Source organism: Plodia interpunctella, chromosome 13, assembly GCF_027563975.2.
Source record: "Plodia interpunctella isolate USDA-ARS_2022_Savannah chromosome 13, ilPloInte3.2, whole genome shotgun sequence".
NCBI classification, from domain to species: domain Eukaryota; kingdom Metazoa; phylum Arthropoda; class Insecta; order Lepidoptera; family Pyralidae; genus Plodia; species Plodia interpunctella.
Window position 1 is genome coordinate 9,812,880 of NC_071306.1, and position 14,644 is coordinate 9,827,523.

A 14,644-nucleotide genomic window follows, 5' to 3' on the forward strand; every position below is an offset into this window, starting at 1 on the left:
GTGCCAATTACATGACTGCAATACATGTATACTATAAAATAAATTTGTATAGGGAAGAAAAGGATGATCTAGTTGACTCGTACAGAAAATAACTACCTCGGTACCTAATAGGTACTGTGAATATATTCTGCCATGTGAGGTGACATTGCGTGCCACATCAGATAACACAGTAATTGTGTATCAGGTATAATTGCGTTCTATAATAATCTCATGAAAATATTTGTTTTTCCATTTTCTGTGTGTATTTTCATCTAGTTTTATGTAAACAGTGAAAATTAATTTAAATTTTCACGAACGCCCTTCGCTCTTGAATTTCGACGGTTTAATTTCTTACATCGATAAATGATATTCAGTCATTAGTGATTCAGTAACAACTTAGTAAATTTTGCTTTAATATTTTTAAAATTATTAAAGCAAAATTTACTATCTTTATAAATAAATATAATGATAGCAAATTATATTGTCACCAGAGTGATAGATTCTCTATATTATAATTTTGCGCTTATCATAAAATTACGCTGTTACAAGTTTATTTGTTAGACAAATTTAAAAACCGCCTACTTTCAATATTCAACTTTTAAACGGCTGAACCGATTTTGATCACACATATCTAAGACCACCCGCATAAAAATTAGCCATCAAATAAAAAGCCGCATCCAAATCTGTTCAAGGTTTTTTTTATTTGATGAGCCACGGTGCCTCGTACACAGACAGACACACTCAGCGGTCAAACTTATAACACCCACCCTTTTTGCGTCGGGGTTAAAAATGGTGTCTAACATACTATCATTGCGATTTCTTTCTCGAATGAAGGAGGGACTCATTTTTTTGTCAATAGGACATACGGGCTTAGAAATTAAGACTGACTTGCCAAGTCGAGGTTGAATTCAATCGAAAATACAATATTAAATTTTAAAAAATATGATATGGCTCGCCTTCTCATGCGTTTTACAAAAACCTTGTAAATAAATAAAAAAATAATCAATAGGGACAAATGACACAGATTGAGTTAGCCCCAAAGTAAGTTCGAAACTTGTGTTATGGGATACTAACTCAACGATACTATATTCTATAACATATACATATATAGATAAACATCCAAACCCAGGTCAATCTGAAAAAGATCATTTTTCATGTTGACCTGACCGGGATTCGAACCCGGGACCTCCACTGTAGCAGTCCGGCATGATGACCATTAAGCCACGGAGGTCGTCAAAGAATGTAGAATCTAGATATTCTATTCAATCATGGAAATTGTATCGAGATCGCCCTGCACGTTTTAAGATATTAGTAATGATATAAATTTAATTGACAAAAAAATTGATTTGCTATTTCTAGAACGAATTAATTTTTGAAATTTAATTTGCGTTAACGAACGGAAAAGAACTCTTAATGAATCTAAGTTCGCCGATTTAAAAAACGTGTTCTTTTCCAATTTATTGTTAAATATTTTTTTTATACTTTCGTAATCTTCCTTGGCCTTTTTGTTATTATTGTTATATAGAACCTTTTGTTAACCAAAACCTTTTGTTTGAGGCAAAAAGTAGCGAGTACGTATCTTCTCCACTTGTCTAAACCTACATTCAATGTTCTGTTTTGATATGAAAGAAGGACAAACAAATTCTCATATATAGTATTCTAGTGTGGATCTCTTCTAGGTATAAATTACATATATAAACTTTATTTATAGTATAGTGTAAACTACGAGACTACCTATTACATATATCGTTTGAAACATATCAATAACTGACCTCGTTTCGATCGTTTCGTCCTCATTGACAAGAGATTGACAATTGTTCTCATTTGAGGCCTCCCTGTTACATTAACTGTAATTTAAAACGGAGCAACACATTAATTATACCTAAGGAATTCTGAGGAAACAAACGTAGTTTCTTTTAGATATCACCTAAGAATGAAAAAAGTAGGTATCTTAGGATATAGATGTACCAATAATGTCAATGGAGTGATGGTGAACAACATTAGATATGCGGACGACACTGTGCTTATCTAGAGCTCCGAAACCGGACTAAAAACTCTTCTGGACGAAGTGGCAACTGTTAATTGACGATCTCGGTGGCGCAGTGGTAAAGTGCTTGCCCCTGAACCGAGAGGTCCCGGGTTCGATCCCCGGTCGGAAAATGATCTTTTTCGGATTGGTCCCGGTTTTGGATGTTTTTCTATATATGTATTTGTTATAAAATATAGTATCGTTGAGTTAGTATCCCATAACACAAGTCTCGAACTTACTTTGGGGCTAGCTCAATCTGTGTGATTTGTCCTAATATTTATTTATTTATTTAATTAACGTTAATAAAACTAAGCCCATGGTTATAGCGAAAAATCAGTCTGCAGCTCCCAATATTATGCTTCGCGGAATAAAGGTTGAAGGCGTACAGAAGTTTAGATACCTGGGACGTTACTTTACATCCACTTTAGACCACCAAGATTAAATAAAATGTAGATTGGACAAGTATGAAATGTTACGTCTGGTCTATCCTGTTGTATGGCTGCGAGACATGGTTCCTTAGAAAATATAGCTGTGACCGACTATAAGCCTTCGAGATGTGGTTGCTGCGCAGAATGTTCAAGATTCCATGGACCAGTTTCACATCCAATATCAAAATACTGCAACGAGCTAAGTGTCAACGGGAACTGATGACCACCATTCGGAAGAGGAAAGTTGGTTTCTTTGGCCACACATAAAGGGGACCCCAGTTTGAATTTCTAAGACTCATTCTTGAAGGCAAAATCCCTGGCAAAAGACCTCCTGGCCGCCCTCGACGAAACTTTGATGATATAAAGGATTGGACCGGATTTAGATACAACCAACTGAAAATGGCGGACCAAAGTCGCGAGGGTTTCCGTATGCTGACCTCCAAACTTCAATTCGAAGATGGCACCCCATGATGATGACGAATAATGTGAACAATATGACAGGAAGCCTAGGAAGCCGCTAATAGAAGTATTCGTAGCCTTAAATATGTGAAGCCCTAGTAACCTATGACATTAACACATTACCCCATGTATGTCGAAATAATAGTCAAATAGTGCATTTGGCATATGTTTACAATAGGTTAAAAGATCTTAAACCCAGTTTTGCAACGTCACAAAACAACAATAGCAAATTATTATGCCGAACACACCGCAAACGACGAGCGCGGGCTATAATGAAGTACCATACTTGTCTTGTATATTTAAGTACCCGTGACCATGAAGAGGGAACCATTAGAGAAACATGATTCATTTCAATTTTTGTGAGTTTTTTAAACATTTTATTCATCGAATATCAAAAACACGGACGCACGGATGATTAATTTAGAGTGCAGGTTTCCTCACGATGTTTTCCTTCACCAGAAGCGAGTTGCGATTGGTATACAAACTACCTAGTAGACTATGTAAATAACCTCATCAACTACGTATGTAAATATTAAGCCCGTATGGTATAACATGACACTTTGTGGTTATCTCATTATTCACGTCTGCAAACGTCTCTATCGTGTTGTGACCTAGTGCGAAACAAGGGTTAGCCAATTTAAAATTTATAGATTCGTATTTAACGCAAATTTCCTATTAGCAATGAAGTAATGCAGCAAGTTTAAACAGTCAAGTGATCACCCCGCCTCCTCACGTCCTTTTTCTCTCATTAAGTATTTTCTTGTATCTTCCTCGGCCGCAGAGCGTCGAAGTTCAGGGTCCGCTTTCCTAGTTCTTCTTCTCCACTTCACACGGTCTTCGGCATATGTTCCTCACGAAACTGCAAGACATGGCCGTGCCAGCGCAAGCGCCACTCGTAATGAAATGCTCAATGGGCCATTTGTGTCGCCTATCTATGGTTTATGACGTGTCGAATTCGAAATGTAGAAAATTTGAGACACGATAGCCATACAATCCGATAAGTTTGTTAACAGCAGAATCAGAGCTTAGAGTTTAACCAGCTAGTCACGGACGTCCGCCGCGAATTCTTCAGCTTCCTCACGTTTTCATTACGACATTCCCACGATATTCCATGTCAGTGACGGATACGGTTACGTCTCCGTCCCAGTCCCAGAGGCCTACTCGCGGAGAAAGTGGTATCTAGTTCGGCGCCGGCGCATCGGGTCAATGGCCGGAAGTTGCGTAACTGACCTCCAGGATGAAGAAGTAAACGAGCGTGTTATGTTTTGTTTGTGCCATTTTATTTATCTTAAATGGAAAGTAATGGGTTCCATGTGGATGAATTCGTTAGTATATCTATACATACACTCAAATGCTTATCAAGTTACCCCTGATAGATCTTTATGCCGTGGTAATAACAGCTAATATGCAATGAATTTGGGTTACATGATGTGTTGTTGACTGTACAATCTCTACTTTTATGAAACTAATCCTGCTTAGACATATTTGTTTTATTTGAAACAAATCATGTCTAAATAAATCATCGACAAGAAACATGAGCAAACCTTCACCGCAGATAAAATAAACCGCAGTAAAAATAGACAAGATATTCACTCATTTACCTCAAGAAAGTCAATATCGTATTGCTATAACGAATTTTCTCTTTCTTTCCAGCGACGAAGACGATACGAACCGACTGCTGCGTCAGCTCAGCCGCATCAACCGGCCCTACGGAGTGACCTTCAGCCAGATGATCAAGCTGATGTCCCAGTGCCAGCAGATCACCCCCCGCCTCCGAGATCAGGTACTGTCACACAGTGATATAGCCAGCTCAGCTCGTCATCAGCCGACCTTACGGAGTGACCTTCAGAACAGGCTCTTCCTGGCCCCAAAATACCACATATTCCGATTTGAAAATGTTATTAGTTTGTGACTTTGAGAATTACTAAGTATGTAATTGTAATTGTAAAATTTGAAAAGTGAAAAGTCTCTCACTCTCATCTCAGCATGTTCCCGGCTGCATTCGGGGTCGTCAAGTATGATATGCGTGCCAGTGGTCTAGCAACTAGGGATGCCGACGACCGTGTGAAGTGGAGATGAAAAAGTAGAAAAGCGGACCCTGGGCTCCGACACTCAACGGTTGTAGAAGTAACCAGGAAAACGCTCAGATGAGAGAGAGAGAGAGAGAGTGAGAAGTGAAATGCGAAGTCGCACTTCGTCCTCTGAATGCGTGACTTATAAAATCGTAATCGATAGGTTCGGTTATAGATTTCCTTATCTAACTATAAGGAATCGATCTCGACTCAACTCGAATCGTCGATCCTTTTCTGTCCTTCCTCAACCTTAATATTGTCATTCCGCCATCGCTTCTTGTTAATTTATTATTTGGTTAATCGTTAGCCAGGACAGGATCAAATATTTTATAATAATCAATATTATTTTTATTTATCTCTCTACTCTGTAGGACGAGTATACCACATGGGTACTTTTTATCACGGAAAAACGCGGAAGACGTCGCGGGTGTTCTCTAAATCCTGTAATATCTTATAATTTATAAGATTCAATACAACACTAAGACTAAATGCCCCGCACATTTTGAGAAGTGTGTTTTGTACATTTATTTATTTTTATGATTTAGGTAGTTCCTGCTTACATTCACAATACAAGTGCTCGTGATATTAATATAATGGTACTATGTAATAACCGGGAAGTGATTAACAGACAGACAACCTTCACGCTACTCACCCAGTTACAGTTTAGTTCACACTCTTTTGTGTCCGATTTCTCAGTTCACGGTTACCGGTGAAAATTAGCACAATGGCTTCTGCTCGCGACGTCGTCACCCGAGTGAAAATTAATTTGCTGCAGGAAATTGGTACTCGGGATAATAAATAAATCAACATAATGTAAAATTCCTCCGTACATATAACTGACAGACAACGCGCAGCCGAAAATACCAGTAGTTTGTAGCTTTTTGATATAAAAAAGTGGTCGAATTGTTCCGACCGACCGCCTTTGAATCGAAAGGACCCAGGTTCGTATGCTATTTGTGCTCCTTGTCTTTGTATAATATTGCCAACATGAAAATAATTCGATTATAAGAAGGCATGAAAAAGCTCCTACCTAACCGCAGACCAGTCATTTCAGTGTTATTATGGAAAAGTAAAAAACTATCTTGTCAAATTATGTTCCTGTTTTTAGATAAATGACTTAATACTTAGAAAGCAACTGCTTATTTAGTTTTCCACATAGCAAAACAGTTCCATATAACAGTTGACACGGATTTTGGTGGCCACTATTTTCGATTTTGTCAACTGTGTGTGACTACATTGTGTAATCTTTAATAATAATATCTTTATTCATGTTACTTAAATAAAAGTTATACAATAGATCTAAATTAAGATTTAAAATAAAATAAATGTGTAATGAAATACTGTAGTTACAACTGAAACTAATAAAATCTTTTATCTCGTGCAGCGTAATTTAACAAGATATTTTTAATTATTTTGGTAAGAAATAAAAGAAATCTTGAACCAGGGTTTATAAAATAACCCATTTGATAAAAGTATTGACTGCACACGGGCGCTACAGTGAAAAATTATCGCATTAGCTAGTTTACAAACTAGTTAATGCGATAATTTTTGCATATCCGATTCATACGATTAATATTATCGGATGTTAACGTCCTATATCGAAAATTATAATTATCTATATAAGATCTTATCTTAATTCTTCAGGAGTGTTGGAAATAAACTCTTGTGTTGCTGTAAACAAAGTTTTTATTTTGTATTAACTAACATTCACTATTTCTTACTATCGACTTAAACTAACATTTTAAAATATAAAGGTACATACCTGTAAACAAAGAAACGACAATAAAGTTTATTTCTTACACTTTTTATCAAAATTATATCCACCAATTTATTTCACAATACAATCATCAACAAATTATTTTACCACCTCCTATATTTTGAAATTATTCTGTCTGACGTCTATCGACTTGACATTGACGTGACTGAACGCGGCAAATTTAAATAACAGAACTGTTTTACCAACTTTACCATGCTGCTTTGTCGACAACGCAAAGCGCGGCAAATTCAAAATGAAGAAATAATAATCTTATTTCTTTACATCTCCCCCCCCTCGGAGGAAATTTCTTCTCGAAATTTCTATCATATGATATCACTCTTCTTATTCTTGTAGTAACTCCTCTTTACCTGGGACAGGAATAAGCTTTGTTATGTGGAAAAGATTTGATTCTATTTTCTTGTGACCTGTATCTACTCTATAAATTGAGTTAGAAATTTTTTCAATTATCTTATATGGCCCAATTTTCAATTCATCTAGTTTTTTCCTGTTTAATTTATTCCCATTTTCCACAAAGACCATATCTCCAACATTAAATATCCAAGGTTTTCGTTTTTTGTCAAATAATCTTTTATTGTATTCATGTGATTTTATAGTATTTGCAAATGCAATATTTTTATCCCTTATCCAATCATTATGTGATACTTCTTGCTTGAGTTGTTCTGGTAGAATTGATACATTTGTACCATACAACAGATAAGATGGTGAAAATCCAGTAACTGAGTGATCAGTTTTATTGTATATGCTTACACATTCTTGAGCTATGGATGTCCAAGCCTGCTTTTTCTCACTTTCATTGATTCGACATCTAATTTTATTCACTAATGTTTGGTTTAGTCTTTCATTAAGACCATTAGAGAATGGTGCATTTACTGCTGTAAATACTATTGGTATCTGTTTGTCATCCAAAAACTTTTTGAATTCATAAGAATTTATACCTGGGTATTGGTCTGTGAGAATCATACCTATGACCTCTGTTTCCGATATATTCTTGACAAGCTTTATGAAATCATTTGCAGTTTGAGTCTTCGAAGTAAGAATAAACGCGTACCTGGTAAAATGATCTACTAACAAATGAAGATATTTTTTTGTAGATCTTGAGCCTCCGAAACCTCCTATTGTGTCTATAGAAATTATCTCAAAAGGTCTTGTGGCTGGTCCTAGATGAGACAAGTGTCCAAATTTGCCATGTCCTCTTGATTTATTTTTTATACAAGTCGTACAGTTCCTACAAATCTTTCTGATGTTTGCTGACATTTCATTTGTAGAAAAGAGAGGACCAACCATTTTCTGCATTTGTCCGACACCAATATGACATAAGCTTTCGTGGACATTTTTAAGAAGTTTTAAACTGAATCTTTCTGATAAAATTATCTTTTCCTTGTTTCCAACTTTTTTGTAGTATAGATTTTCCTTTTTTATTAATTTATTTTTATTCTTTTGTATTTCTGTATTACTTTCTTGATCTTCTATAATATCTTCCAAATTTATCAAATTCACTACTTTTAATTGCTCATCTGTATTTTCATTTATCTCCAATACTGGGTTTCGGCTTAAGCAGTCCGCCTCGAGATTATTTTTCCCAGGAGCGTATTTTATTTTAAATTCGTATTGCGACAAATAATATGTCAAATCTCCCAGTTCCTCATCAGTTCTTGATTTTAAATTCATATTTTCTAAAGGTTTGTGGTCTGAGTACACTGTAAATGACCTACCCAATAACCAATATTGCCAGTATCTAACAGCTTCTCTTATAGCTAAACATTCTAAATATATAGCTTTCTTTTTCTTCTGGGCTTCGTTTAGTTTTTTTGAGAAATAAGCTACTGGTTTTTCTTTTCCATCTAGTTGTACCTGTTTTAAAATAGCGCCTACGCCTTCTATAGAAGCATCAGTGTAAATATTGATAGGCAAATTTTTGTCAAATATTTCTAGAATCGGTTGAGAGCATAATAGATTTTTTACCATATCAAACGATTTTTGACATTCATCAGACCAAACAAACTTCTGATTTTTTCTTAATAAATTGTGCAAAGGATCTAATATTATAGCGCTCCTCGGTATGTATTCGTGGTAAAAATTAATTTTCCCAAGAAACTGTCTTATATGCTTTTGAGTTTTGGGAATAGGAAAATTCTTAATGGAAATGACATTGTCTTTGACTGGCTGAACTGAATTATTTTGAATTATATGACCGAGATATTTAACCGAGTTTGACGCAAATGTGCATTTTGTGAATTTTAGTCTAAATCCTTCTTTTTTTATAGCGTCCAGTAATTGCGTCAAATGATTAATGTGTTCATCAAAACTCCTTGAAAAAACCAAAATATCGTCTATAAAATTAGCAGCAAATTCTGAAAGATTGTATTTTCTTAGAATATTACTTAAAATTCTTTGGAAAATTGCTGGGGATGTTTTTAAACCAAAGGGTAAGCAGGTCCACTGAAAATGACCTTCTTGAGTTACGAATCCTGTCTTCTTTCTGTCTTCTATCCGCAAGGGAATAGACCAGAACGCAGAATTTATATCTAAGGTTGAAAAAAAAGTACAGTTTCTAGTCTTAATTACTAAGTCTTCAATTAAAGGGAAAGGTTGAGCTTGAGGTACCACAATTTTGTTCAGATCCCTGAAGTCTATACATAATCTTGATTTCTTGTTATCCTCTTTTTTAAATGCTAGTGTTACGGGTGCTGCAAAAGGACTGTAAGATTCTTCTATTAGCTTGTTATCTAATAATTTTGCTATTTGATGTTCTATTTCTTTTTTATCTTCCATAGTGCATTTATAAGGCCTTTTACTGCAGTATTTTTCCACTGATAAGTCTATTCTCGCTTCATACCCATTAACAGTACCAACATCGTATTTATCTTTTGCAAAGACAGATTTGTATTCATTTATCAACTTATTTATATTTTCCTTTTTATCTTCATCTAAATGATTTATTTTCATTTCAAAGTCTTCTTCATTTACATGTTCATTGAAATTTATTTCGTATTTTTTTAAGATACTACTGTTTTCTTTTTCTTTTCCTGATGTGTAATTAAAAGTTGTACTAAATTCTTCTACTTTATCGACTTTATCATTATTTGGATACCTTTTCTGTATAATTTCTAAGTCTTCAGTTTGAATAAGTTTAAATATTTTTATTAAATCTAATCCAATTAAAAAGTCATACTTAAAATTTTTTCCATCAATAATGTACACATCAACTTGTTTTTCTAATCCAAAAATCTTTACTTTTAAGCTTGTCAAACCACTTGTCTTTTGAACACCATTAATTGTTATTAAATTTGCTTCATTTGTATAAGTATTGTTCTCGTTCTTTTTTAACTTCAATAATTTTGAATTTATCAAAGAGACATTAGAGCCTGAGTCATAGACTCCGTTTATTTGTAATTTATCATTTATAATTAGTTTGACAGTTATCAATGGTGTTACTATTAGTTTTTTTGATCAGCCTCGTTTAATTCTGCTTCAATTACTGAATTATTGACATGCCTAATGGAATTTTTCTTAATTTTTTCCTCTTCTTTTTCTTTAAACCAGCATAAATTTTCAGAATGATAACGCGAGCCCTTATTTAATTTTTCACATATTTTGCATGGAATTTTTGTTTCGGTTTTAACATAAGACTTCTGATTTCCATAATTTCTCTTGGCCACAAAATTTCTTTTATTCATCGAGTGTTCATGCTTATTCAGCTCATTAAATAAATCCATTGTATCTTTTAGAATTTCTCGGTCTATTTTGTTTAAAATGAATTCTGGTAATCCCGCTGCAATAAGATCTGTCAAAGTACCTGTATCAATTGATGGTCTCATCTCCAGCAGAAGTTTTTCCTTTTTTATAGCGTATTCTAGTAAAGAACCATCTTTGTATTTAAAAAACAGTGCGTAAGTGACTGGGTTCCATCCCTTATTGGCGAATGTCTCACAAAATTTGCTTTTCCATATAGACCATTCAGATTTGAATGACAATTTCATAATCATAGAACTATACCAGTCAGCGCAGGTCTTATCCAAAAACAATCTGAGTATTTCAATTTTTTTTTCATCCGATGTTACCTCACATCGCAAACATTCTTTTTCAAAAATGTCAATCCACAGATTTGCGTTGGCATTTTTACTAGTAAATTTTTCTAATACAAATTTTTCTGCAATTGATTTTAAACTTTGCTGCCTATTTGCTTGCGTGGTTTCTATAAACTTTTCAAATAATTTTTCTAGTGTACCTGACTCGTTCTTCTGCGCCACTTCTTCTTCTATTATTTCTTCTAAAAATTGATCTCCAAATTGCACGTTTCCGTCTTCATCTAAATAAATTCCAGCCAATTCTTGTGTCATTGTTATCCAGACTCTTCTTGTTTGGAACCTTTTTTTTAAGCTATTCTTCACTTTATTATATGCAGAGGTTTTAATGATTTCTTTGTGATGGCCAACCGCCTGAAACTCCTCAGGTATTGCATACACTTTGTTGTCCTTAGTGGTTATTGAGGTTATAGAATACACATTTGACTTTCCATCACTTCCGGGCAATAATGTAAATTTAAATTGAAGTTTCTCCATTTTTCATTAAAACAAGATTGTCGTTTTATAAGATCTTATCTTAATTCTTCAGGAGTGTTGGAAATAAACTCTTGTGTTGCTGTAAACAAAGTTTTTATTTTGTATTAACTAACATTCACTATTTCTTACTATCGACTTAAACTAACATTTTAAAATATAAAGGTACATACCTGTAAACAAAGAAACGACAATAAAGTTTATTTCTTACACTTTTTATCAAAATTATATCCACCAATTTATTTCACAATACAATCATCAACAAATTATTTTACCACCTCCTATATTTTGAAATTATTCTGTCTGACGTCTATCGACTTGACATTGACGTGACTGAACGCGGCAAATTTAAATAACAGAACTGTTTTACCAACTTTACCATGCTGCTTTGTCGACAACGCAAAGCGCGGCAAATTCAAAATGAAGAAATAATAATCTTATTTCTTTACATCTATACATACTAGGCACGTTATTACCCAATACATAGCTAAAATTTACAATAGTTTTCCAATATTTTTTCCCATGTTTATACGATTTTAAACGGTTTAAGTTAATCTATTCTTGCAATTTAAATCCGTATTAATTTGTGGAGCTATATTTTATAATAGCTACCTTTGTATTGATTTCTCAATTCGTTGCATCCAATTTGATTTTCAGTTTTTGCTTGATGCACGTAACATAACATACAGATAGATTGAATTTAATTTTAATATACATACCTGCTGCAAAACAGACCCTGGTCCATCCAATGTCTATTTTTTATTTTTTCTGTGTAAGAAACGGTTTTGTTTGTATGTCTTGTTGTTTTTTTAACATAAAAGGTACTTTAATACTTATGTATCTATCTAAATAGAGATAAGAGTTTCTGCCCAAACATTGTAATTAAAAAAAATCCTGTTTACAAGAAACTAAACGCAGAAATGAAAGCCAGCGGATGCGGCCGTTCAGTTTTCTCAAAAACAGCCACGGAACAATAGCCACGCACGACAGTTTCCGAGAAACAAATGCCATCACACACAAAAACACAAGCACACAGTTACTACAACGGTGACGCTGTTGAACGTATTGAACCACATTCCAATAAACATCAACACTAAGAGCCATGCCCCATTGCTCGGTCGTGCCGTTGTTTGACATCCGTCGACGGACCACCCAGAAATTCAACGTATTTCAACGCACGTCAATATCAAAACCTATAAAAATGTATTTAACCTTTAAATTCCAGTTGGAAGGCACAGAGAGCTCCGACGACAGCCTCCGGGGCGACAGGGAGGGCGCCCAGCCGACGTGGAAGCCGGAGGGCGGCGGGGAGGGGGAGGCGCGCGCGCGGGCGAGGCTGGACGCGGGCGGCGCGCACGCAGGCTTGCTGGGCGGCAGTCCGCTCACGCTGCTGCAGGGGATCATACCTGGCAAGTGGGGTTTTAGCTGTCGCAAGGCCCCGCGCACAACAGTGCGGTTCTCGCCTTAAAGCAGGACTATATGGAGTGCTTTATCCTCAAAAATTTGAAGATTGGGCCGTGATTTCACAACCAGCCGTCTGCCTGACTGTATTTGTCAACAGCTTAAGTCTTTGCTTAGCAGAAACAAAGTGTTAAAATGTTCTGCTCAGTGGCTGAACAAGACCATTATTGGTTTCCAAACAATTTCAATTCGTAGCGCGTTTATTTATTTTGTTATGGCTTTTAGTATTTAGTCTCTGTCTAGTTTAAATATGTAAGGACGCTGAAGGGTTGTCCTTCAGCCTTCCATGATATGATACTCACGCCTAATGACTCCTTGGATCTGCTGTCAATAAAACGCCTCTATTTTATCGTAACAGGGACAAAATGGTGCGGCACCGGGGACATCGCGTCGGACTACCACGACCTGGGCGCAGACCGGCGGCTGGACCGGTGCTGCCGGACACACGATCTCTGTCCTACCAAGGTACCTACCTCTGTACCCACTTTATTTAACTATTATTAGTATACAAGGAAATCCTTTCCTTGGATGGAAGAAGCGTTAAGGAATACCGTCCATCACCCTAGTTATGGCCATAACTTTGACATGAGGGTTGCCATGATATGTACGGACCTACCATAAAAAAAAACTAAACACACAAAATAATAACGAATCTATTAACTGCTAGAATAAGAATATTTTACTTACCTAATTTTGTAAATCTATATCTATTGACTGGTTAAAAGCAGGGCATCTAAAAACACTTATTATCCGATCAGGTCCGCGCATTTTCGCAGCGGTACAACTTGACCAACAACTCGCTCTACAGCAAGTCGCACTGCACCTGCGACGACATGCTCTTCGACTGCCTCAAGACGACCAACACCTCCGCCTCCCACCTCATGGGACACATCTACTTCAACCTGGTCCAAGTGCCTTGCCTCGAAGACAAACCAGACGGCAGAAAGTTCAGAGAGGCGAAACAAGGCTTCTAACGCCATCTAGCGGCGAGTAGCTCAATTCCGAACAGCGCCATCTAGTGTTAGTCGAATGTCTGTATTTTTGCACAGAGCTGTTGATATTTTTTGCATTTAAATTCACTTTTATCTTGTAAATAATAATCTATGTATACGTCTTATAAATTGTACTATCGTTAGACATCAAACTGTGATATGTCTGTGCCTTAATTGTTAGACGATGGCGCTATACAAATGTTTAAGAAACATAACATGTGTGTTACTCTAAGAGATTTATTTATTTGTTGCCTACCGGTCATTACCATGACAAAATGGGTTGCTATTGCTGTATTTTATTTCATGTTAAAAGACAAAGATATTTTGTAATTACGTAGATTAGATTAATAAAAGATAGTAGTTATTATGAACTTGAATGTGAATTAGATAATACCAAATAAATTTATTTATTATAAACATTATGTATATTATAGTTTTCTTTTTCTCATAATTAATAGCTTATTCCAACCCCATCGATAGTTCAAGCATGCAAGGCTACCAAACTCATCAGCTTTAAGCGATTTTTTCAAAACAATACAGTCAAGAGCACATATACCAACATAGTACTAAATACGTATAGGTACATATTCACATGCTGTTGACTGTACCTAAAATAACCAGCCCATAAAACTGTTGCCCCTATTGCCACTGCTCAAATCGAGTCGAAGCCGTAACTAGTATAAAAGCAAAAACATCTATTCTTTTTACTTAGCTGCACATGTAACTCTGCGATAACCCGGGGACATTGCCTGAGTGTATGGTACATAATACTTTACTGACGTATCTCATTTAACATCAAAAAGCACTAAGCCGTTGCGGCATTGATATACATAGAACACAACTGTGTAATATTACATGAGCTGTGGTCAAGATATACTCATTAAAGTA

General features: G+C 35.5%; 2 protein-coding genes across 2 annotated transcripts in view; one reads left to right on the forward strand and one right to left on the reverse strand.

Annotated features, from left to right (window-relative positions):
• LOC128674653 (uncharacterized protein) overlaps positions 1–14,182 on the forward strand; it is a 34,785-nt gene extending 20,603 nt beyond the window's left edge. The window contains exons 2-5 of the mRNA XM_053753375.2: positions 4,549–4,678; positions 12,529–12,712; positions 13,123–13,229; positions 13,523–14,182. Coding sequence (XP_053609350.1) covers positions 4,549–4,678; positions 12,529–12,712; positions 13,123–13,229; positions 13,523–13,738 — 637 coding nt within the window. The 3' untranslated portion in view covers positions 13,739–14,182. The remainder of the gene's footprint in view (positions 1–4,548; positions 4,679–12,528; positions 12,713–13,122; positions 13,230–13,522) is intronic.
• Positions 6,631–11,753, reverse strand: LOC135309831 (uncharacterized). The gene is made up of 2 exons (XM_064436311.1): positions 11,477–11,753; positions 6,631–11,385 (listed from the first exon to the last, which is right to left on the reverse strand). The coding sequence occupies exon 2, from the start codon at positions 11,304–11,306 to the stop codon at positions 10,182–10,184; it is 1,125 nt and encodes a 374-aa protein (XP_064292381.1). The 5' UTR covers positions 11,307–11,385; positions 11,477–11,753; the 3' UTR covers positions 6,631–10,181.
• Positions 14,183–14,644: the final 462 nt, after the last annotated feature.